This window comes from Emys orbicularis, chromosome 2 (assembly GCF_028017835.1).
Source record: "Emys orbicularis isolate rEmyOrb1 chromosome 2, rEmyOrb1.hap1, whole genome shotgun sequence".
NCBI classification, from domain to species: Eukaryota; Metazoa; Chordata; order Testudines; family Emydidae; genus Emys; species Emys orbicularis.
In genome coordinates, this window is record NC_088684.1 from 269,886,590 (window position 1) to 269,911,342 (window position 24,753).

Sequence of the window (24,753 nt, forward strand, 5' to 3'; positions counted from 1 at the left end):
ATCTTTGTTCTTGACACGCAAGGATTAGAAATCCAGAGAAATGAGAGAAGCTGTAAACAACAGAGGACTAGCTGACCTCACTATTAGCAGTGTGAAATACTTTTGTATCAGGTAATGAAAAGCAAGCAAAATCCTAGGAAGACCAGAGTGGATAGAGCTGGCAGCAGAGACTTTAGACAGGGAGGTTAGGGTTCAAAACACACTGTGGTAACATTATAAGCTCTATGGGGCACAGACTCATTTTCTATATTTTTGTACAGGATTTAGGACAATGGGGCCATGACCTGGTTGGTCTCTAGGTACTACTGCAATATAAATGGTTAATAATAATAATTATTATTATAGCTCATAGGAAAGGCAGATGGTATCTGTTCTATGAAGTAGCTAAGGAACTTAGGAAACTGCTCATGCATAGTATGAAAGGATCAACCCATCACTGGCTCCTCCTCATGGCCAGGCATGAGATGGCAGCTTTTTCTCCACTGGGGACTGCAGCCAGTGGCTGCCCCACCTGTGTAGTGACCTCTCTCTTCCTGTGATTGGCCCTACAGCCAGGTCACTTCAAAATTCCTCCCCTTCCAGGGTAGTCCACTGATAAAAGGCAAAGGGAATTAACACAAATAAACTGAGTTGATAAGAGAAAGAGTGGAATGATTCTCTTTCAGGGTGTATCAAGATCTGGCTCTCCCTTCCCTCAGGAAGGGGCCTTCAAGTAGTGGTTGTCTGGGAAGCTCCTGCCTTCAGTTAGCCCTTTCCTCAGGGGTAACAATCTGTTCTCTTCCCTGGTCTCCCCACAAGTGAGCCATTCTGCTCCCCATTTAAGCTCCTCCTCCAACCTCTGCATGCTTTGCAAGTGTGACAGGAAGGAGCGGCTGAACCCAGAGCAGCTCCTTAACCCCTAGTTGTCTAGTGTGAGGTTTGTATAGCTTATCACACATAGGTTGTAAAGTTATTACTGTAAAAGCCATAAATGATGTGTGCCTGGAAAGAAATGTTCTATGTCTTCATTAAAAAAATTTTTTTAATTGTTTTTTCTAAAAGCCATTTAGATCTGTCAGTCACTGGAACTGCACAGTTATGTACAAAGAAATGTCATAACGAATGTGTTGAAAATATGGATGGACAAAAAGAAAAAAAGGGGGGAAGAAAGAAGGGCGTCAAAATACAAAGCAGGTTCTAAATGCTACAGCAATTTTATATTAAATGAGTCTGAGTCTGTTTAATGTTCTTCTTTTGGTAACATGCATTGACAGTGCTCCTTTTAAAAAATGAACATGTCCATAACCTCATTTAAACTCTGCATTGGTAAAATGAAATTGTGTGAAAATGCAAAATTACTGAACAGATTATGCAAATAATACATACACTGTCAGACAAAGTCATACCACTGTATTCCAAATTTGCTTTGAGTATCTCTTTGTGCATTACATGCAGAAATGGCTGAAGCTTCTCTTCTTCAGCACTACATAACCTAAAATGGGAAATTTCCTAGAATACCAACACGACAGTGAGTTGAAAACAGTTTCACTGAAAAGATTGTCTCTTACTATGGGTATGAACAATGAGGGATTGTCTCTTACTATGGGTATGTACATAATGCGGTCCCAGTCTTGTCTGAGCTTTCTGGTGCTACTCTAATACATATAATTATTAGCAATGGTAAAGTTCCAGTACAAAGCAAATTAAAGCTTGGCATGCAAGCTAAAAAGTAGCCTTTAAAAAAATCTGAGGCATTTAGACTAATCTTATATTAACAACACTTCTGAAACTAGGTTCACCTTATATTGTTGAAATATGTACCTCTGGTGATTGGAGCAGCATCATGTTTGCACACCAAAAGCTCCATATAATATGTATATAATCTCTATTATATCTATCTATCTAAACTCTGTACCATAGGTTAATATGAATATTAATACATATTACCAATGACCAGCAGTCCCAAAGAAAGCCAGGAAAATGCCAGAAGGCTGTTATCTCTGAAAGTCTATAACAAAGTGCCTGGAGCAAGTATGTGCTGAGCTAAAACTACAAAGGTCAGACTAGTGCTGTTCTGTACATTATAGTCCTGATTCAAGAGAATTGACAACCTGTATTAAAGTTCAAAACCTACGGGAAACTGGGCTTGATTAAAATAATACCAGTTGTTATCTCTGCAGTAGTTCTTTATGTGAAGGGGACAAAAATCACAACACAAAGTCATTCGATGCATAGAGCACTATTGCTGACATCTTTTCATATGAGTTTAAAGTAGTGATTGGCCTTGTAATAAAGCACTGGATGCAACTGTAATGTAGGGTCAGTAATAGAGGGAGCAAGAAGAATAGCGTTACATTAAAGGAAATGAAAGTACTGACTGACTCTATCAATTTACCCGTATTACTCATGATGAAAAGTAAAATGAAGCGCGTGACCCCATCCACTCTGCCTCCACTCCTTCATGTCCTTCTTCAAAATGCATTTCTTCAAGGAGACCCAAAAGCCCCTAGTTTTTCCCTCTAAATTGACACTCTCTCTCTCTCTCTCTCTCTCTCACACACACATACACACTTATATAAACAAAAAGAGAAAAGAAAAGCTGGAATTGCCATAGGCTACCACATGATCTTATGTTTGTCATTCTCATCCTTCCTTCCCTTTATCTCCCCAGCCTCTGTTTGTCAGTGATGCTTGTTTTGTTTTTTCTCTTAATCTAGAGACTGTAAACTCTTCAGAGCTAGGGCCTTGTTTTGCTATCAAGTTTTATGCAGATTTATGACACTCTATAAATAACAAATAAGAAGAACCACCAAGAAAGTAGGCTGGTGCCAATTTATTTCAGCTTAAAGGGTAAACTCATTGCTTTAGTAACCAAATACTACTTAACTTTCCCTGAGAGAGCCTTACTAAACAGGACCTTCAGCAAGACACTTACCCTCTGTAGAAATCCATCTTTGCAGTAATAGCTACTAAGAGCCATAAACTAATTGTAGATAATGGCCTACCATTCAGCAGCAGTGAGTTCAGCCACTTTCCTAAGAAATATGAATTTAAGATGTCTACTTCAAGACCTCATTACGTACTTAGCAAGGAAAATGGATAGTGAAAAGACTCCTTACAGCAGCAAAGATGTGATCCTTTCAAGCCTACACAGTGAGGCCTTTAGACAGCAGATAACATTCAGCTGAACTTCTAATGAACCACATATCACAAGCGGTATCAAGAAGGCTGTGAAAAGTTGCAGAAGAGGCAGTAAAAATGCTGCAACTAACATGAAAAGTCTGCTCCTGCATGTGCTTAGCACTCCCAATTCCCCTAGGCCCAGATCTTCAAAGGTTCTTAGGTATTGCTTCACTCAGGTATTGCCTGCCAACTAGTAGACTCCTCATCCCCAAGGTAGGTGCTCAGGCTCCTCATATAGCGCAGTGGGGAGAGTTAGACAACTAATAAAAGGCTCCTTAGAAACCAGCCAGCTGAGTGGGGAGCCTCCTGAGCTACCCAGGAGTACGATGCTGAGGAGAGGAGCAGGAAGAGGAAAAGGTGTAGGTGCCTGAGCTGCTGAACTGGTGTCCCTGGCTGATGGGCCAGAGATAGGCACCTCCCATTGCTTGGGATCCTCAACTGCAAACCCTCTCCTGGAGTTAGGTACCTAAGATAGATCAGCTGCTTAGGTAACCCACACCTTAGCAGCTGAAATTGTCCGTCTCTGTCTCTCTTTTGCTCATGCTTGATACCGCCTCTTATGCTCGCCCTACATTTCCCCTGTGCCCCTGGCTGTCTTCGGGTATAGGTGCTCTATTGCCCATCACCTATCTGGGCCTCCTGCCATGGGGTCTGACACATATTTGGTCTTAAGCATGCTTAAAGTATGCCTACAGAATTGGGCCCCACTAACAAGATAGGCTTTTCCCCCATTTACTTTGAGAATCCACTTCAGGGCCTCCTAGGCTTCAGCTTGAGCTAGGGCTTCAAGCTACTCATTAGCTGCGGGGTGACATCAGGGATGACTGCTGACCGGTGAAAACTTTGGCACCTATGGGGTTAGGTGACAACTGAACAGTGTTTTTTAAAATGTCTGTGGAGTCTAAATTGTGGACTTAGGTACCTGAAGATTGGACTGAGCCCTCGTGACTGGTGGAAGATTCAGATGTTCTGCACTCTGCAGTCCTGAGCATCTTGTTGGACCTCACCTGAACTATCTGGTGATGGATGGCAGCGAGAAAAGGAAAGGAAGGATCTAAAGCCACGCTCACTGGAGAAATTTGGCCAGCAGCGAACAGTGTTGTGATGGAGTATGCAGCTAAGCAATGTAAGAAAATTGGCATCACTTCTTTCAAGTACAATACAGCAGCTAAGGAGCCAGGGAGAGAAGAGAATGAGAATAGTGGCTCAAACAATCTGACTGAAAACTTCTGCAGAGATTATCTATACATTACCATTAGTTCCATTTTAACTCCATCTTGGGACTCACACACAATATAGATACACTGTACTTGACCCATTTTGGGGGTGGGAGAGCTGCTTTACAGGTTAGATGAACACAGTACAGCCACACTACCTCCTTAGCAAGGGCCTCACTCCTGATCAATTCATGAGTGGATGGCATTTCATAGCCATAGACATTATATTAATGGCCTGAACTCAAGACCAGGATTCTTGTCTGTTGACACCTCCAATCTTCTGAGGACCAATTAACTGTGAAATCAATTGAGTCCAGCATAAATATCACCTTTCTGGTTTACATCTTGCATCAAACATTTTCCTGCCTTGTCTCTCTCTATCCATCACCATAGGAGTCAAGGGGCCCAAATCCTCACAACCAACCCACTCTGGTACCCTCATGTCCTAGCATTCAGAAACATTGTTTAACCCTCTCAGTCACCATAAAGTGGCCATCAAAGTGGTTACTATTGTCAGATATTGACTGTGTGTGTGTGTGTTCTCTCAATATGCTGTCTTAGCTCTGTGCAGATAGCCGACACTGCGGACCTCGATCAAACTGCCCACAAAGACTATAAGCACCCTGCCAGGTTTATTGCCAATGAAGCATGGTGCTAATGACCTTGCTCAATAATTACAGTACTAACACATGTATGCCTGTGACAGTGGACCAGCCCAGTGAATGCCGGGACTTTCCATTCCCCCCTAGGCTAGACAAAGACACTCCCTCTGAGGCTCCTTTTTCTACCCCGATACAAACAAGTTACATATTGCCCCTCTGACGTGGTTAGTTACCACCCTTTACCTTGTACATGTTGGTTCGATCAAAACATCCCTATTAATCACCCTGTCATTCTAACCTTATCTTTAAGAGGGGCTCAGTTTGTCCTTGTTTCATCTTTGGGGAATGTGTTTACAATGTAACCCTGTAATGGGATATTCTGGTACCACCCTTCTGGAATGTGTCCTGTGCCTAGAACTTCTTAGGAATGTGTGTGTTTTTGCAATACCAGACCTGTTCTTGCCAGGTTCTGTGATCAAGTAGGCAGAGCCTGACTTTTGCTAACTTTGCTTTATATTAGCAGTGCCTGCCTACCACTTTAGCCCAGGCCTCATACTGGACCTCTGATACAAGGCCTCATGTCTCAGGCTCTCTTTCTACTACAGCTACAATGACAGATTAACATCCAAATGGCAGCTTCCAGAGCAGGCCGCAACATCCATATACAGAGCATGTGCTCTCCCAATACCAAACCTTACCCTAAAGACTTCACACCCATCATGAATACCACAGACTCCATCTCCAGCAAAACTGATGGGTCTCCCGTCTCGAACACAAGTTATTCCTCCTCTCCAAGGTATCTTCTAAAAGAGGGTAGGTCTTCATTCTAATTCAATGAATTGCTCATCATCATGTATAGACAGGCATCCCTAGCACAACTCAGTTTTAGCTCTTTTTAAAAGAAAATATTGTAACTAATACAGCTGTAGAAGACTGATTCAAAGTAGAAAGTCGAAGGGAGGGGAAGATAAGACATGGGGATTTAGTAAGTAGTCTCAAAAGGCAGAAGAAAAATGACCCACTCTGGCATGTTAACAATTATGAAACTGGAATGTAAATATTAAGTAGGATGGTTGGTATCAATATTTAATTAATGGATCAATACAAAGATGCCATGCCTTGATGTGGAGTCAGAACAATAAGGGTTTTCTGAAACAGACATGATTTATTTAGGGGATGTTATCTGATCCTATGATGTGGAAGTGGCACGGGAAAGAGGTTCTAAAGCAGTATTTAAACCAGAAGGGAAGCAGAAAACATGTGTAAGAAAATACATTAAGAAAATGAAAAAGTAAGAACAATTGTTTAATCAAGGTGAATCAGAATCAAAATGCCTGATTTGGAAGATCAGGCTACAACGATGGGGAAAAAAAATTCTGAAAGTGAATCATAGAATCATAGGACTGGAAGGGACCTTGAGTGTTCATCTAGTCCAGTCCCCTGCACTCATGGCAGGACTAAGTATTATCTAGACCATCCCTGACAGGTGTTTGTCTAACCTGCTCTTAAAAATCTCCAACGATGGAGATTCCACAACCCCCCATAGCAATTTAACCACCCTGACCTTTCCAATGTCCAACCTAAACCTCCCTTGCTGCAATTTAAGCCCATTGCTTCTTGTCCTATCCTCAGCAGTTAAGAAGAACAATTTTTCTCCCTCCTCCTTGTTACAACCTTTTATGTACTTGAAAACTGTTATCATGTCCCCTATCAGTCTTCTCTTTTCCAGACTAAACAAACCCAATTTTTTCCATCTTCCCTCATAGATCATGTTTTGTAGACCTTTAATCGTTTTTTTTGCTCTTCTCTGGACTTTGTTCAATTTTTCCACATCCTTCCTTAAACGTGGTGCCCAGAACTGGACACAATACTCCAGTTAAGGCCTAATCAGCGTGGAGTAGAGCGGAAGAATTACTTCTCGTGTCTTGCTTACAACTCTCCTGCTAATACATCCCAGTATGATGTTTGCTTTTTTTGCAACAGTGTTACACTTGACTCATATTTAGCTTGTGGTTCACTATGACCCCCAGTTCCCTTTCTGCAGTACTCCTTCCTAGGCAGTCATTTCCCATTTTGTATGTGTGCAATTGCTTGTTCCTTCCTAAGTGGAGTACTTTGCATTTGTCCTTATTGAATTTCATCCTATTTACTTCAGACCATTTCTCCAGTTTGTCCAGATCATTTTGAATTATAATCCTATCCTCCAAAGTACTTGCAGCCCCTCCCAGGTTAGTATCATCCACAAACTTTATAAGTGTACTCTCTATGTCATTACCTAAATCATTGATGAAGATATTGAACAGAACTGATCCCTGCGGGACCCCACTCGTTATACCCTTCCAGCATGATTGAACCACTGATAACTACGCTCTGGGAATGTTTTTCCAACCATGAGAATATAGTGCTCATGACTGACAGTCCTGGAGACTAGATTCCTTTATTAATATAATCCACAAAACAGGTGTAGATAGCAGCAATACAAGCTATTTTTCATACTGCTCCCTCCCAATAACCATGTACTGGAAAGGCCATGTCTTGGAGTCAGGGGGATATTCCAGTCTCCATGCCCATTCAGACCTTGGCAATTGCCATCATGATTTTTGTGGTGCATAGAGTGGCTCAGAATCTCAAAATGGAAAACTGGGGCATCTTGATATTGTTATGGAAGAAGGAGTGGAGAAGCTGAACATGCGAGTTCTCTGACAAGCATCCTCTCAGCTGTCAAATGCCATGCCTGTTAAGACAAGCTCCTCGGCTGAATGCCATCTTAATTGCTAAAACCCTCCAGCCCACCATTGTGTACATCTACACTTTGAGCTGAGGGGGTGGTTCCCAGCTCAAGAAGACATACCTGTGAGCTAGTGCACTAAAAATAAGAATGTAGTCCTGCGATGTAAGTGGCAGGAAGGGCTAGTCACCTTGAAAATGTACCTAGCATCTCTGACGGCTGATGACAAGCCCTACCCAAACTGCATGTCCTGCCTAAATCTTCCTGACCCTTCCATGATGGGTGCTGAAGGTGCTCCCATTGATTATCAAGGAACAGTGATTTTTCTATAGGAACCACTTCCCCCATTACTAAAGTGCAGTCACCCTGGTGTGAAACACAATAACTCTAAGAGTGCACAGTAATGTTGCACAATGATTTAGGATAGGAATTAAAGACCTCAGAGGCAATTAGAAATTGTAGGGGTAATTATAGGTGGGCAGAATATAATTACTGAAGATAGAATTAGGTTTAGATGCATGATAAGACCCGATTGACTTGTGAAAAATGCCAGAGGATTTTTAGTCAGATTTTCAATTTAGGTATTGATATAGTCTATCAGTATTTAGATAAGATTACAGCTTGATGGGGTATGACTGTAAGAACAGAGGTGTATATTGTGAACTGATCTACCGTAATAGAGCTATTAGATAATGTAGGAGGAATAATGGGCAAATAAAAGCGCTATATAAAATATTCCCAATACAGAAAATATATTGTTATAGTTTAGCTAACAATTGTAGATAGCAAAATTGTCATGGATGTCTTGAGGTAGTACAGAAGAAGAAGAAATTAAAGAGCTGATAAATTATTGCTCCTTGAACCAATTTGCTGCTAGGCATAATATATTTTAATATTTTAAAGGACAGGTTAATTAGGAAACTGGAACTGAAACTAGTTGGACTTCTGGGATCAAATATTAGTGGTGCTACTAAAATTAACATTTATCTGATAGTCAAAACCAGTTTCAACATTCTGACTTCGGGCAAGTTAGGAGTGAAGAATGGAAGAGAAAAATAGACTAGTTATACATAAGAAAAGGTAGAGAAGCTAGAGAAGGATCAGCTTTAAAACAGTACAAGTGAAAACATACTCTCTACCCAAAACTGTGGGATAGCTACCCACAGTGCACCGCTTCCAATGTCGACGCTTGCCCCGTTAGTGTGGACTCACAAAGTCGAATTACTGTCCTTAGTGTGGATACACACGTTCGACTTTGTAATATCGGTTCCACAAATTCGCTTTAAGTAAAATCGAACTACTCTCCTAGTGTAGACATAACCTAAGAGCCTAAATATAGACGTTCCTTTTAACCCTGTCTGACTAGTTAGGAATGAAACTGAACAGAAATTCCAATTATGTAAACCTTACAATGGAGTATGAAGATAAGCACATTGAGGAAAAACAGGAAAGTACTGGACTAGACAAAATCAGTTAGAGTTGCACAAAGACAATTTAATGTGCAGTACTTGGAACAAGAGTTAATGTAAACAGTGAATTTACAGTATTTTAAAAGATAGTGGGTAAAGGAAATGACATGAAAGAACTGAAGTTTTAAATGTGTACCATATTTTAGTATGATTACAAAGCTCTAAAATTAAAATCATGCCATTGTACATCAGCTATGTTCACTGGGTACTGGATGAGTTGCATGCTTTACAGCGGCTTCCCTCTTGTTGTTTGTGGTAACTCATTTAACATTAATGGGGTTTATTGGTGTACTTCAGGGTGCAATTCACCTCTCTGCCCACAAAGCTTGAGCAAGCTTTGTAGGAGTGGAGGTGGGGACCACAGTCCCGGTATAGTGTTTCTGACTGCTGGATCTGCACAAACACAGACCCAATGGCCTCTTTCCAGTCCACCCCAAATTAAACTCTGCCAAAAAAAAAGGAGGGCCAGTAATTTTAATAAATTTACTAGAGGGAAAACAACAAGCCTACAAATGAAAGGAGCTTTGCCTCTGTCCTTATGCACAAGACCTTGTCATCACTGCAGCGCATCTTCACACAAGGTCTTGAAAAATTTCTCCCATGATTTTTGCACAAACCAGGCTTTTCTTCGGTGTCAGGCTAGCAGGTCTTCATGCTCATCCATGGTTTTCCTGGAAAAGCACCTTCACTGTAGACAGTAAAAGGGAAAGCTCCTTGCTGAGTGTAGTATATTTGAGTTTGCCAGTATCTCCTGAGTATTGTGGAGTAAAATCCTACAGCAAAGCTAGGATGGATATGTGGCTAAAGCAATAGTATGAAAGTCAAGGTTCTATTCCTAGCTCTATCAATTTTTTTTAAAAATTTAAATAAATGGAGATATCCTATCTCCTAGAACTGGAAGGGACTTTGAAAGGTCATTGAGTTGAGTCCAGTCCCCTGCCTTCACTAGCAAGACCAAGTACTGATTTTGCCCTAGATCCTTAAGTGGCCCCCTTAAGGACTGAACTCTCAACCCTGGGTTTAGCAGGCCAATGCTCAAACCACTGAGCTATCCCTCCCTGTGATATCTGCTGTGTGTCCATGGATAAGATGCATAACTAATCTGAGCTTCCCATTCCCCGTATCAGGAATAGATATGATAATACTTTCTATCTCACAAGGGTACTGAGAGGCTTAATTCACTGGTGTTATGCAAAGTGCTTCATGCTCTTTGGATAGGTGATGCCATACGGCGGCAAAGTATTATTAAAAATCCTTGTCTTATTCAATGTACACATGAGATGCCAGCATTTATTAACCACCTTTGCCAGTTACAATTCCATTTTCATGGCAATAAAACTCATTGTCTGGGTCGTGGCTAATGAAAGCTGAGAGTGTGCCCCTTGGCTCTTTGTTTTAGGTAGAAATAGCAAATGTAGCAGCTTTTAGCAGCATGAAAACAAAGCTTACTATCATGCAGAATCCTCCTATGGATGAGTTACAGTTCTGAGGCTGTGCCCCTACATTATCTCATGAATCCAACTGTCACCTGTGCCCTAGATGGGACTGCCCCACTTGCATTGCACATTGTTACCATGTAGAGGTTTGCTGAAGTAAAGGACACAGCAGACATTCATTCTTGCACTAACTCCTTCATGTGGTGGAAAATGCGGAATTCCGTTGTCCATATTTGAAATCTTGGGTCCCTCTCTCGTCCACAGAGCCATGATTCTTAGCTAGTAATGAACATGTTCACCATTTAAATACTCTTTGCTAGGTAATGTGCAGCAAGTGTTGCACAAGCCTTTTGCTGACCATCTGCACAGGGTGGTGAGTTTCCGTTAGCGTGTAGATGAGATTATACAATTGTGATAAATGAATGGGGGAGGGAGGGGAGGAGCTCCCTTTTATGGACCCAGTCAGCCAATTAGCTATAAAATCCCTCTTAGTAGTTGTTCTTTACTTGTTTTACCTGTAAAGGGTTAAAAAGTCTCCCTGAATAGGTAAAAGGAAGGGAGTGGGCACCTGACCAAAAGAGCCAATAGGAATGCTAGAACTTCTTAAAATTGGAAAAAAACTTCCCCTTTGTCTGTCTGTCTGTTGTTCTTGGGGTGAAGCAGAGACAGGGCTGGAACTATGCTGGGACCAGGTATGAAAAATCATCTGAATCATACCTAGAAACTACTCACTTGAAACCCCCAGATATGTAAGTAGATCAGGAAATGTCTAAGAAGACGTGGTTAGGTTTTTGTAAGTGAGTTTTTTTAAATCTAGCAATAGCCTGAGTTTTCAAATGTATTTTCTTTTTGTTTTAAATAAAATTTACCTTTTTTAAGAACAGAATTGGATTTTATGTCGTAAGAGGTTTGTGCACATGATGTTTAGTTAGCTGGTGACAACAGCTGATTTCCTTTGTTTTCTTTCTCAGCTCTTCCCCGGGGTGGGGGTGGGTGAAAGGGCTTGAGGGTTCCCCACAGGAAGGAATTCTCAAGTGCGCCTTCCTGGGTTCTCAAAGGGGTTTTTGCATTTGTGTGGTGGCAGCATCTACGCATCCAAGGTCAGAGAAAAGCTGTAACCTTGGGAGTTTAATACAAGCCTGGAGTGGCCAGTATTAATTTTTAGAATCCTAATCCTTGTGGGCCCCCACGTTCTGCACTCAAAGTGCCAGAGTGGGGAATCAGCCTTGACAACAATGATTACGAGTTTTGAGAAAATAAAAAGAAGGAACAAGGTGGGATTTTTGTGTTTAAGTGAAAGTGCATGAATTCCTTTGATTTTGATCTTTGTGTTTTCCAAGATGTGTGGGAGTTTAGCTGTGTATTGCTTTCCTTAGCAATGGGAATTGCATGGTGAAATTGCTGGACACTGGCTGTGTTGGAGGAAAAATGCACTGGTACTCTATTCCCATCTCCACCCCAGAATCCCAAAGTCTGCTCAAGCTCCCAGAATCACTGAATCTTGCTGTTACAGTTATGAGCACGGACAAAGTTACCAGTGCTGTCATTTAGATTGTCACCATTGGGCTTTTCCTATCAGTGAATGGCTGCAGCTAACACCTCTATTGTTTCTATCTGTCTATTGCTTAGAAGGTTTTCTTTGCACCCAAAAGGATTAGAAATTATTTTTTTAAATGAAAGCCTAAATTCTGCAAAGACTGATTGGGCTAACAAAACATGTTGCCCCACAATGTATTAGGTCAGTCCAACCCATATGTATGCTGAATGCAAGACTGAAGGGCTAGTGTTAAGGATCCATTAGATTCTAGGCTAATTCATTTCCAGTAAATGAAGGAAAGACAGATTTCTTTTAACTTGAACTCAAAACTGTTTCTCCACTTCCCTAAAGGTGGACTAATTCTGTAGCTGTATTCTTCACACCACCTCATCTCCATCTGCAACAGTGAAATAAAATGAATGATAAGGAATCTGGGTTTGCTGATTATTCTGAAACCTGCTTTTCCAAATAGTTCTTGTGAGCAACTCCAGGCCTGGGCAGAAAGCAATACCATGCATGGGTATATCTCCATAGCAGCATCTCACATTTTATACAGCAAGTCACAACATCCATCCTGATCAGTGCTTCCTGATCAATCACTATAATCATCAGCATTGTGAGTCATAATTTCTGTGATGTTTTCCACCTATGGTGGTAAAGTAGATAAAGAAAAACATTATATACAACATCATTGTATATAAACAATTGAAGACCATGAACTTGTTTATGTATGCAACTTAAAATAAGAATAGGGCTTTTAGAAAGTTTAAAATGGACATGGATCAATATTAAAAAGAAACGTGGCTAAATATAATGTGAAGGGCATAGCTAATAAAATATACAACTTGCAATTTATGCAAGGTCTGGGCCCAAACTACTTGACAATATTGCTATTCCTGTAGGCGATTTGTACTCAAAATTTGCACTGAAATCAGTGGAAGTTCAGTACTACAGTGATTGCAGGATTGGGCCCTGAGAGCCTGCTCTTGCAACATTTACTCATATAAGCAATCTGCATTTAGATGAATAATCCCCTAGACCCTGATCCTGCAATCTGAGCTGCATGAGCAGAACACTGTACCTGGGTAGGCCCGTTGATTTCAAAAGAATTCTGCACTGGGTGTTTGGATCCACCTGCGCAAATCAGGCTGCAGGATCAAGGCCATAGACCTTAAGTGGTGCATTATCCCTTTGCTGAATTTCTGCAAAGGTGTGGATTTCACTCTTGTGAATAATGGTGGCAGCCTTGGGGCTCTTGTGAGTTCAATTTCAGTTAATGCAGATTGAGTCTAGCAAAATATTGTGTCTCATCCTTTTATTCTAAGCAGTGATATTCTCTTCTAGCAAATGAGACTCTATTAATATATTGTGCTTGTTACAAGATATTAAAAAGACAAGCTATTTTAAAAACAATTCATCTAGGCATAATAAAAGGCATCAGATATGGGATATTTTATGAAAATGTTTAATTCAACTGTTTCTTTGGAATGTAGTAGTCATAGTTTGGAAATTTTAAGTTACAGTTCAGTTCTATGTGGTTTTTATGCTACTTAGTGACTGAGAATACAAATGTCATTTAAAGTTAAGGCTTCACTGTTCATTTGAAACAACAATTTACAAGTGTCATATTGTCATAGAAAATAAAAATTTCTGTAAAAAAAATTTGCACAAAATTTTATGATGGTACAAAACATGAAGGAATAATATACCAGTAAAATGAAATCATTTTACTACAGAAGATTTTTATAGTTTTTCAATAAAGAAAAAAATATGTTATTTTACACTTTAAAATTATGAAACAATCTAAAACAATATAAACTGAACATTTTGTAACACTGCCTTTACAAATTAATAACTTTATAAACATATAATTTTTTAAATATATTTATCAGTGCAAGATACTTTTTCAATGTAAAGTTGCAGTATCATTTTTCCTTTATTGAAGGGCAACTTTCATTCCATCACCTTCAGAGAAATGAGATCATCAGTGCTATATTCTTATTTTGATAATAAGGGCCAGATACCCAAGGGAGATGTATTATTTTTTGTTTCTTAACAAGTTTTTCAATTCAGATTACACCAAGACCAGGAGTTGATCCAAAATCCATTGAAATTACTGGAAAGACTTTGGATCAGGCCCCCAAATTTGGATTTCTTTCGTAAGACGATACATACATGTAGGTTAATGGAATGTACATTTTCTTATCTAAGGAAGAACAGACCCTAATGCAATTAAATTGCACTACTGTGATACAAGTGCAGTGAAAACAATTTTGAAAAACAATCTTCTTTGGGATAATTAACTAGCTGCCTTGATACCAATATGGTTAGATTACTGTATGAGTTGAACATGACGGATAAAAATCCTGGCCCCGTTGGAATCAATGGGAGTTTTGCCAGTGATTTGAATAAGGGCAGGATGTCACCCTAAATCTCTACCTTTTGAAGGCTTTCTATCTTTTTCTTATGTTCCTGAAGGAGTTCATAGTATTAGCAACTAATAGTTTTTTTTTCTATTTTGTCTTATTGTAAAATACTTACACTTTCTCATCCCCACTGCCCTGTTACAAGGATGCTCATGGATTTTCTGTAAGTCTTTCTGGTCTATCATTAGGACTGGTTGAATAATATACCTGGAACCACTTATCTGATGAATATTGATTACATTTATCACTTAAATTATTCAGGGCTAGTTTGAGACCGTACTTAGTCCTAGCCCTGCATAGAGATGCTGCATAGCTGTCCTATGGAAGCAGCCCTGGGAAAGAACTATGCATCCTAAAAATCACAATTCTTTCCCTGGTTCCACTTTGCTTCAAGGAGGAAGCAAATTACTGCAGTGCTTTACTGGGACGCACTTCCCCCAACACCTTTGTGTTGAAATAAATCCACTGGTTGGTATATTAGGGGCATTTGGTATCAATGTTCTGCCCATTTCCACCCCTCTTGCCCCACTCCCCACACACTTGCTTGTGCAAGAGGCCATTTTCACACTTTAATCTGCAATGGTGATCAGCCAGGCCATGAAAGGGCTATGGGGATGGTTCTCACACACCCTTACTCCCCTACCTGGATACCAAAGGGCAGTGACAATCTTGCCCTCTGTAACTAATTTCTTCTTACCTTGTTGGCCCAGCCGCATAAGTGGCTGAGTATTATTTGCTGAACAATTTATTTGACAAATTTGTCACATCAATCATCAAACACATTATTTGTGAATATTTGTTTACATTATTCAACCAGCTGTATCTATCCAAAAAGCTGGGGGTACAAAGAAGCAGTATGCCCTATAAAGAGAGCTGCTTACTCACTTGTAGCCAATAGCCAAAAGACCTGGACACAATTTGATATAATCTGGCCTAAACTTTCATGTTCTGTGTACAATGTGGGATCTTATTCTGCCCCCAGTACCCATGAGTAATTCTGATTAGCATGAATACATACACACTTCAAGGGGAGAATAGAACCAGGAGAGGGGAATGTTTCTTGTTTTGGAGGCAATCTTTCAATAAGGAAATTTGTAATAATTTCCCCATCTGTAACTATCTATTAATAGGCATCTTGGATTGGGTAAAATACATGTTTCATGACTAAGGAAAAAAGATACTGTCACTTTATGCTGTTAACAAGAAACCCAAAGTTCGACTTTGGAGGATTACGAATTTTCCCTTATTTTTTTTTTTAACACAAAGTCTAGTAAAATCCTTTGCCATTTCCAGCAAGTTAAAGCTGCAATTTTCTTTCCTTTACAATGGCAAATGCTTATGCAATCTACTCAGAGAGAAAGAGAGAGAGAAAGAGAGAGTTTACATTTGAAAATACATTCTATATGAAAGAACAATAAAAGGGAATATTGCAGCTTTATACAAAAGGGTCAAGAGACATGAAATTGAAATACAGAAAGCAGAACAATCAAGCTAAGTTGTCAAATATGATTAGCCCTTGCCTTTCTGAGGCTACTTTCTTACACTAAAATATACTTTCTTTTTAGTCAGGGAGCCACCAGAATATGATTAAAGACAAGGGCTTTAACTGGAGGGAAACAGAGCTGTACTTAATGTTAACACAATGAGAAGCAGTACAAACAAAAAGGCACTTGAGAGGACATACACTAGTCAGTGCCAAGGACTTTTTGTTTAGATTCTAGGCAGTACACTCGGTTGCCAGTTGTGTCTGATGATGGCACATATTCTTGTATGGAATTCACAAGCACAAAGTTTAGTACAACACTGAAAAACATCAATAAAATTTGACCGTATTGCTTCGTAAACAGAGCTGACACACTAAATCAGTACTGATGCTACAGTACTCTTCAAAAACACCCTAACCCTTCTTTGCCTACGCACAACACGAGCAATTATACACAAAATACAGGTGCAGGAGTCCACTAAATTGCCGTTACTCCAATATTTTCTGGGCACTGAGCTACAGACAGCATGTCCATCAAAAGGACCCCACTGAATACACTTTGTGACAGCATCTCGGATTTTGCACAATAAAAATAAAACTATCCATAAAAGAAAAACAAGAGAGAAGGAGAAAAAGAAAGAGAAAATGAACTATAAGTCAATCATACTTGGTCTCAACACCAGCATTTGATTACTCCAAATAAAACCAACAGGAAAAGCAGACTGTACATGATTCAGATTGTTAACACAGATTGTTGTCCATGTTTATCAGTTACACTCATTGAAGCTCCTGAGAAAAGCTTGGCTCAGCGTTATCAACGCACTTTTCAGCCTATACAGTAAAAGAAGATCGACAGTTCCCCAGCACAATCACGTTATGTCCTTCCATTCCAATTCTCTTGAAACTTCTTTAGTTGCTTTTTACTTTCATGCTTCCGAATAAGAATTCTGTGTGTTTAGTTTATCTTTTTTCAATTTTACACCATCCACAAGTTCAAAATTGTAATTCTCCAGTGCAGATAAGTTCCTGTCTGACATTCCATTGTGCCAACAGGCACAATACAGGACGACTCCACAGATGGCTCCTAAAAGCACCCCCAGTGCACTCATGGCTATAATAGTAATAAGAATGGGGTCTAGGGTCTTCAGCACATTGCCTTGCTTCCTTGCGACATTATCACTGTAGTGGTCTTCATTCTCATGATTCTGAGGAGTAAACCCTGAAATGGAATAAATAATTGCAGCATTCACAGGACTGAGTATAACAATGAGTATATGCAACTCAGACTAAGAATGCACTTGTCTCTTTGGGAATGGAGGTGAGGTTTGGAGGAAGAATGTCTAGGCTTTGACAAAAATCGATGCATAGTTTGAAAACCCAATTTCTTTGGGGAGATAATTTATAGGTAAAAACTACAGTATGGCCCGGATACTATTTCAAGTTGGACTCTTATCTCTGAGTTTGTTGTGGCTCATTTAGGGTATTATTCTTCTGCCTCAGAATTTGAGTGAGGCAGTGGGAATCACTGGTATCCAGTTTCAAGAAGGCAGTGTTCACCTTTGTCAGTATTCTGTCATTTTGTAAAATGTGACTACTTTGGCTTCCAGAGATCAGAATCAGGCCCTGAGACAGGTACAGGGGAAAAAGCACTTTACACATGAACTTGTTCTGCCACCTTATGTAAAATATTCAGTTGATGGCACAATGACTTCCCCCATCTCTATCTGGATTTATTACAGAGATATGATGAGTCTATAAAACCTGCTAGCTTTACAGTAAAAACTGAAAGGGATCTCTAGGTTAATCTTGCTTCCATTCAGTCAATAGTAACATTTCTATTGAATTCAGTGGAAGCAGGATTAGCCTTTTTGACTGCAAACTATGAGCATATTGGGGCTATTCTTTTATCAGGTTAATGTGACAATTATGATACCTTTAATGAATATGTTGAGAGATCAATGTATTTAGAACTATCATTATTACTGCTGGAGAAAACTGCACTGCTTTGGTAGATTGGTCATAAAGTTACATTTTCAGTGCACTGAGAGAAATTATTAGCCAGGAGAGTTTTGAGCCTAATTACCCAGGTATGGTATGAACATAAATTATACTATTTCCTTCAGCTCTAGAGATCACTTATAGACAAGAAAATTCTAACCAGGCTTGCATTATATGATGAGCTTTAGAATGAGTAGCTTTATGCTATTATTCTTTACAATCTGATGGACGCTTATTATTTATACGTATTTAAAACCTCTTTAACTATATTAGATATATTTTATATTGTGCAAAATATAAATGGCATATACAGATAAATCATAAATATTCAATACTGTATATGATTAATTTTATCTAGTGAAATGGGATGATAATAAATACTAAAATTCACATGAAAATGCACCTTTTAATTTATTCCATTTTAACAACAAGACCATTTTTACCTGTTTGATTAATTTCTGGGTCTACTTCGTCTATTTCATTCTCCACATCAGTTGATTCTAATGAAGCAAAGAGAAATGACATTGATTATTAGGGTTACAAACACTGATTGACTATCATGCTGGCAATAATGGTATTGCAGATTTTTCTGTGTCAGAGCATCATTATGTCAGCTTGACAGAGCTGTTCATTACTATGGGGCTTTGAAAATTAACGGAGAAAAAAGAAAGGTTTAAAAACTCCTCTCCGCCCAATCTTGGCACAGTTTTAGAGTTATCAGCAGGGGTTTTCCATGTCTGGGAAAGAGAAATCAGTATGAGAAATTAGCATCTCATTCATTGTATTTACAATTTTGGTGTCCAATCCTGCAACCCTTAATCAGAGAAGTAATAATCACAAAAGTAGTTCCATTGACTGCAGTGGGACTACTTGTGTAAGTAAGGGTTACAGGATTGGGCTCTTGATTTGAACTCAAAGTTCAAAATCCCTTGACCAGCATCCAGCCTGAGTAACTGAACTGGGGGTGAGGTGTAACTAGGGAGTTATCCTCCCCAACAGAGCCAACAGTGTGGGACAGGAGATGCTCTGTCGCTTGGCTTATGGTCTTAATGTCCTGCTTAACATGGGGGAGGTTGCTGGAGGAACTGGCTTGTCCTAAACAACCAGTGCATGACAGCATGCAGGGTGCCCCACACAGCTGCATTCCACACTATGTAGGGAGTGTATAGTTTCCTCAAATCCTGCCCCATCCTCCTGCAGTGAAGCCACAATGGATTTACTGCATGTATGCAGGGCCGGCGCAACCCATTAGGCGACCTAGGCAGTCGCTAGGGCACTAACATTGGGGGGCAGCGACCACGGGAGCCTGATCTTTGGCCGCCCCGGTCGTCGGCAGTATTTTGGGGGCGGGACCTTCTGCCGCCTCGGTCGGGGGCGGCATTTTGGGGGCGGGACCTTCCGCCGCCTCTGTCAGGGGCGGCATTTCGGGGGCGGGACCTTCCGCTGCCTAGGGCGGCAAAAAAGCTGGCAGCACTCCTGCATGTATGTGTAACATGCTGGCTAAGTTTTGTCCCCTGCTAGTGGACACAGAGGATAAGAGCTTACTGTAGGTTATGATGTTAGCTCAAATGACAGAAACTGGGGCTGAAGGTCTTGGGTTCTATTCCTCATCCCCCATGGCAGCATCATTACATAAGGCTCTTAAAAGACAACGGGGTGGGGGCAGGACTTTGCACTTGGTGTACAGCTGGGATTGCTGCCAGAGTAACTGCAGTATGCTCTACCCATAGAGTTATTAGTGAATGGAGTAACTAGAGACTGATCTGGAATTAAAGGTCTGAACTGTCCAGATGCTCCCAGATATAAATATCCATCTTTCCCACTGAGAGGCTGAATGTGCCATGTTCTTACATCACTCAGTGTTCCACACCTCTAGAAGGTGGTAGTTAGGGAAAGCAGGTCACAACCAATGCTGAATTACAGATTTGGCAGCTGTGATCTATCTGGGTTTTCTTAAAGCAGGTGATACAGTGCTTTGCAAAATCTTATCATAAATATTAATTCATATTGGCAGAGATAGGAACATTTAGTGTGTATTTTGAAAACTGACTAAAATATTGTAAATAAACGGTAATGATAAATGCATTAAACTTTGGGGAAGGTGATTAGTGGGGCTGGGCTAGGATCACTGTGAGGATCAGTCTGATACAATATAGCCACTGATGATCTAGAAGAGGGTGTAAGTCGCATGTTCATGTTCACTGATTATACTAAATTGGTTGGAATTCTGAACATCAATTAGAACAAAGAAATTATACAAAGGGAAACTTAAAAGATTAGCAACATGATGATCTAAAAGGCCTTTTAATTTCTGTCTTCTGTGATTATATTGTTGCCTCATCTTGGAATGGTATCCTCAGTTAGGGGTTGGTATTTCAGAATTATTTCATTCAAGATGGTGCCATGCAGTCCTTGACTTAATTGGGAGTTTTGGCGGAGTAAAGACCGATGCAGTAGGCCACATCATGACCTTGTTCAGAGTGCAAAACTCTCACTATAATCAATAAATAAATCAATTGCATGATATAACTCTTTCTTAGCAAAACAACAGCCATTAGAGCAGGATGAATAGTGTTCTGGATGAGACTTTTGTGATTTCTTGCTAGTCATACTTACTTCGGCAATCCTCTTGTGCTATGTGGTTGTCAATATTAATGTCATCTACAGCAATTCCTCCATGTCCTTTTCCAATTTCTCCCTCAACAACCACCTGGCAAAATTAGACAATTTCACATTGGCTTTAGTGTTAATACCCAATAACTGTGTTCAGGATTTCTTAAACAGTTCTTTAAAAAAGCATCCAGCTTAAATTCACATGATGTCACATGTGCATATACCTTACTTGTTTTTGGTCAATATTTCTTGCATACCAATATTGCATTATGTAATTTCACACCTTTTCTAAAGACTTTTAAATTGAGAACAATAGATGTAGTGAGGCTGAAAACTTTACAAAAGGTGACAAATGATTTGTAAAGCAGTTCATCTAGCCTTCTGCAACAAATTGATTGTATTACTGTCATCTAGAATCCCTTGAAATATGCCACTGTTGTTATTGTCACGGCAACGACATCCCACATGCAGCTACAATAGTGTTTACAAAAATTGTTCCTTGACATTTTCTACTATCTCATATGAAATATAGCCAGAACAATCTCTCAGACCTTGACTCTGTTGCCCCAGAACAAATCCAACCGATCTTACCTGATAATGTTTCACAGACTTGTGAAGAAGGACACGTCCTTCTTTCCAGCAGTTCCCCTGATGTCCAGTCAATATCCACAGAACCTGATCGTATTCATCTGGCTTCTGGTATCTCAGTTTGATCTTCAAGGTGCCAACATGGGGCCCAGACATATGATACCAGAAAGTCATGCAGTGGGCAGAGTTCTGAGAGTAAATCACAGGGCTTAGCAGCCGTGCAACCTTGCCTTTCTGGTTTTCGTCAGCTTGTGAGTAAATGAAATTGCCATCTCCTGCTGTCACAATAGTAGTGTATTAGAAACAGTGACCAAGTTTCATTTTTTGTTAGTCTAACAAACCAAATTATTCCAAATCACTCTGTTCTCTTCCAGATTTATCTGTCAAGAGTCACACTGTTAAGCTAGCTGGAGTATTTACCTTGGGAATTTAAAAAAATACATACATTAGCAATAACTTCTTTTGTTGTAAATCACAGCTAATGACTTTTTGTAATTCACCAGGGTCATGTATAAGTCTAATAGTGAACTGAACTGTAGCACCATGGTTGATGTTCACTGCTAAGGCATGCAGAGGTCATTCACAATTGCCCAGGAAAGGAGACTCAAACACGTTCATTACAACAATAAGTGTTCTGTTTTTCAGTGTATGCCTACTGACAAGAGACATCCATGGTGCACCAGTCTACATATAAATACACCTTGGCTTGCCCTACAATTATTGTGTGAAGGACTATTTTAACTCTGTTTTTAAATTGTGCAGTGTTTATTTTTTTTAGGAAGGACAGTGTTTAGGAAGGACTATGTTTAGGAAGAACATAGAAATATAAAACCATTTTGAATAGCCATGGTTAGACATCAGGAACTGAAATACAAACATTGCTGCAGAAGTGATTTCAATGTAAAACTGAACCACAATAAATAATGTCTGGACAAATTAATTTCTGGAATTACTCGATTGATTTCAGGGATGAATTTTGGTTCAATATATTTGTGTGAGACACTCTCCCAAAATATCAAGAATGTGCTGGGATTTCCAAAGAGTGCAAGTGAGTTAAGTGTGCTGGGATTTGGGTGCCTAACTCCCCTAGGCTCCTTTAGGAATCCCAGTCTTAATGACTTTAAGTGAGAAGAATGTGGAAATTTTGTTCAGTTTGGGTAACAAAATTATACCCGTATGTTTCTTCTAATGTCCATCCAACAAAGGATTATATTTTTTAATTTCCATCCAACAAAGATTAGTTTATAGTTCATATACAGTACAGTTATAAGACAAGACCTTTTGCTGGTGTAAATCAGAAAATCTCTATGGAAGTCATTGGCGCTATGTCCATTTACACCAACCCAGGATCTGGTACATAATCCTTAAACCTCTAAAATAGATTTCTACAAACGTCTCAGATGGCAGGACATAAGATCAGGTAACAATGCATTGTGATTGCAGATGTAGTTCTGCATATGAAGAGATGCAAATGGCATTTTACTCTCATTAGTATTAAGTCATTTTGAATGTAGGAGGGAGAAAAGGAACAATAAAGGCATATAACACCTGAATTCTGCATTAGGTAATATCTGTCCATGCACATATCCAGTGTTTAAACAAAAGAAAAGAAAAAAAGCAAAGGTTGTATGTAACATAAGGCTTTGGAAGAACAAGGCTATATTTTCAGTATTGGTGTTTATTTCTGTACAGTGTAGTGATATTAATACCCTAAAGTACCTTTGAACAATGTTCATTGGAGTGTTTTGTTGGGGTGTTGTAATGTGTTCCAAACTGGACCAATGGGGGCTGCCCAGCCGTGCCACTCTGGGAAGTATGCGAGGGAGGAGACAGTAAAAGCTGAACCAGGAAGAAAGAAGAGAGCAGTGGGAGCCAGGGGCTAAAGGCAGTAGAGGGGAGAGAACTGGCCTCTCTAATGTGACAAGGGGGTGTTTCTGCTTTATTAGATTAATCACTGTTCAGTCAGATACCCTGTCCAAAGGGGATGCAGGATAGATCAAGATTTGGAAGAGCTCTGCACAGGAGCCAGGATGAACCAAAAGAAAATTATGTGATTCCTTCTGTTCAGCTTCTCAAGCAAAGGTTTCTATGCCTGAATGTTTCTCCCAGCCCTCCATTCTGTTCAGTCTACAACAGGGGTCTCAAACTCAAATGACCACGAGGGCCACATGAGGACTAGTGCATTGAACTGAGGGCCGCATCACTGACACCCCCCCTCGCTGCCTCTGGCTCCGCCCCCACTCCACCCCTTCCATTAGGCCCTGCCCCACCCCACCTCTTCCCACCCCTTCCCTGCCCCAATCCAACCCCTTTCCCGAAGTCCCCACCCCAATGCTGCCCGCAGGGGGTGCAGAAAGGGTGCAGGGTGCGGCAGGGAGTTGAGGTGCAGGGTGCGGCAGGGGGCTCAGGGCTGGGCGTTGGTGGGTGGGGTGCAAGAGGGTGAGGGGTGCGGCAGGTGGCTCAGGGCAGGGAGTGCAGGAGGGGTGCGGGATGCGGCAGGGGGCTCAGGGCAGGGAGTTGGGGTGCAGGAGGGGTGTGGGATGTGGCAGGGGGCTCAGGGCAGGGAGTTGGGGTGTGGGATGTGGCAGGGGGCTCAGGGCAGGGGGTTGTGGTGCAGGAGGGGTGTGGGATGTGGCAGGGGGCTCAGGGCAGGGAGTTGGGGTGCAGGAGGGGTGTGGGATGTCGCAGGGGGCTCAGGGCAGGGGATTGGGGTGCAGGAGGGGTGTGGGATGTGGCAGGGGGCTCAGGGCAGGGAGTTGGGGTGCAGGGTGCGGGCTCCAGCCCGGTGCCGCTTACCTAGAGCGGCTCCGGGGTGGCAGCAGCGCGCACCGGCGCTAGGGCAGGCTCCCTGCATGCCTGCCCTGGCCCCCGGCCCTGCGCTGCTCCGTTCCAGGAAGCAGCTGGAACCCTGTCCCTGAAGCCCCTGGGGGAGGGAGGAGGCTCAGGGTTCCGGGCGTGCACTGCTCTTGCCGCTCCTCTAGGTATCTCCCACGAAACCCCCATAGGCCGCGGTTCCCTGTTCCCGGCCAATGGGAGCTGCGGGGTGCGGTGCCTGGAAGGAGGCAATGCAGGAGCCCTCTGCCTCCTTCCCCCCCCTGGCCCGAAGGGGCGTGCTGCCAGCTGCTTCAGACAGCGGCGCGGGGCTCGCAACGCCACAGGGGGCAATCCTGTGGGTAGGCAGAGGGGCGGGGGGGGGCGCGAGGAGCTTGGCGGGCCACACGCAAGAGCCCCGCGGGCCGCATGCAGCCTGCGGGCCGCGTGTTTGAGATCCTTGGTCTACAACATATACATGTGCAAGTATGCCTACAGGGTGGTGATTGGGAAATCCAGAGGGGCGGGGGGGGGGGGAGGTGGGGAGAAGGGAAATGACTGAAGTGTTAGGATGACTGATTAGGCTGGGAAGAAGTCAGTCCAAATATAACTATGTGGAGGCCTCACACCACATGTGTATGCTGAAGTCATGTGAGGCAGGCCTTGCGGTCTTAAAGCAATTG

General features: G+C 41.3%; 1 protein-coding gene across 2 annotated transcripts in view; it reads right to left on the reverse strand.

Moving 5' to 3' along the window:
- Positions 1–13,602: 13,602 nt before the first annotated feature.
- Positions 13,603–24,753, reverse strand: part of NRP1 (neuropilin 1) — a 142,677-nt gene continuing 131,526 nt past the window's right edge. For both annotated transcript variants that reach the window (XM_065398538.1, XM_065398537.1), the window contains exons 15-18: positions 21,263–21,534; positions 20,675–20,768; positions 18,502–18,558; positions 13,603–17,279 (exon numbers count right to left, since the gene is read on the reverse strand). In XM_065398538.1, the coding sequence (XP_065254610.1) occupies positions 16,987–17,279; positions 18,502–18,558; positions 20,675–20,768; positions 21,263–21,534 (716 nt within the window). In that variant the 3' untranslated portion in view covers positions 13,603–16,986. The remainder of the gene's footprint in view (positions 17,280–18,501; positions 18,559–20,674; positions 20,769–21,262; positions 21,535–24,753) is intronic.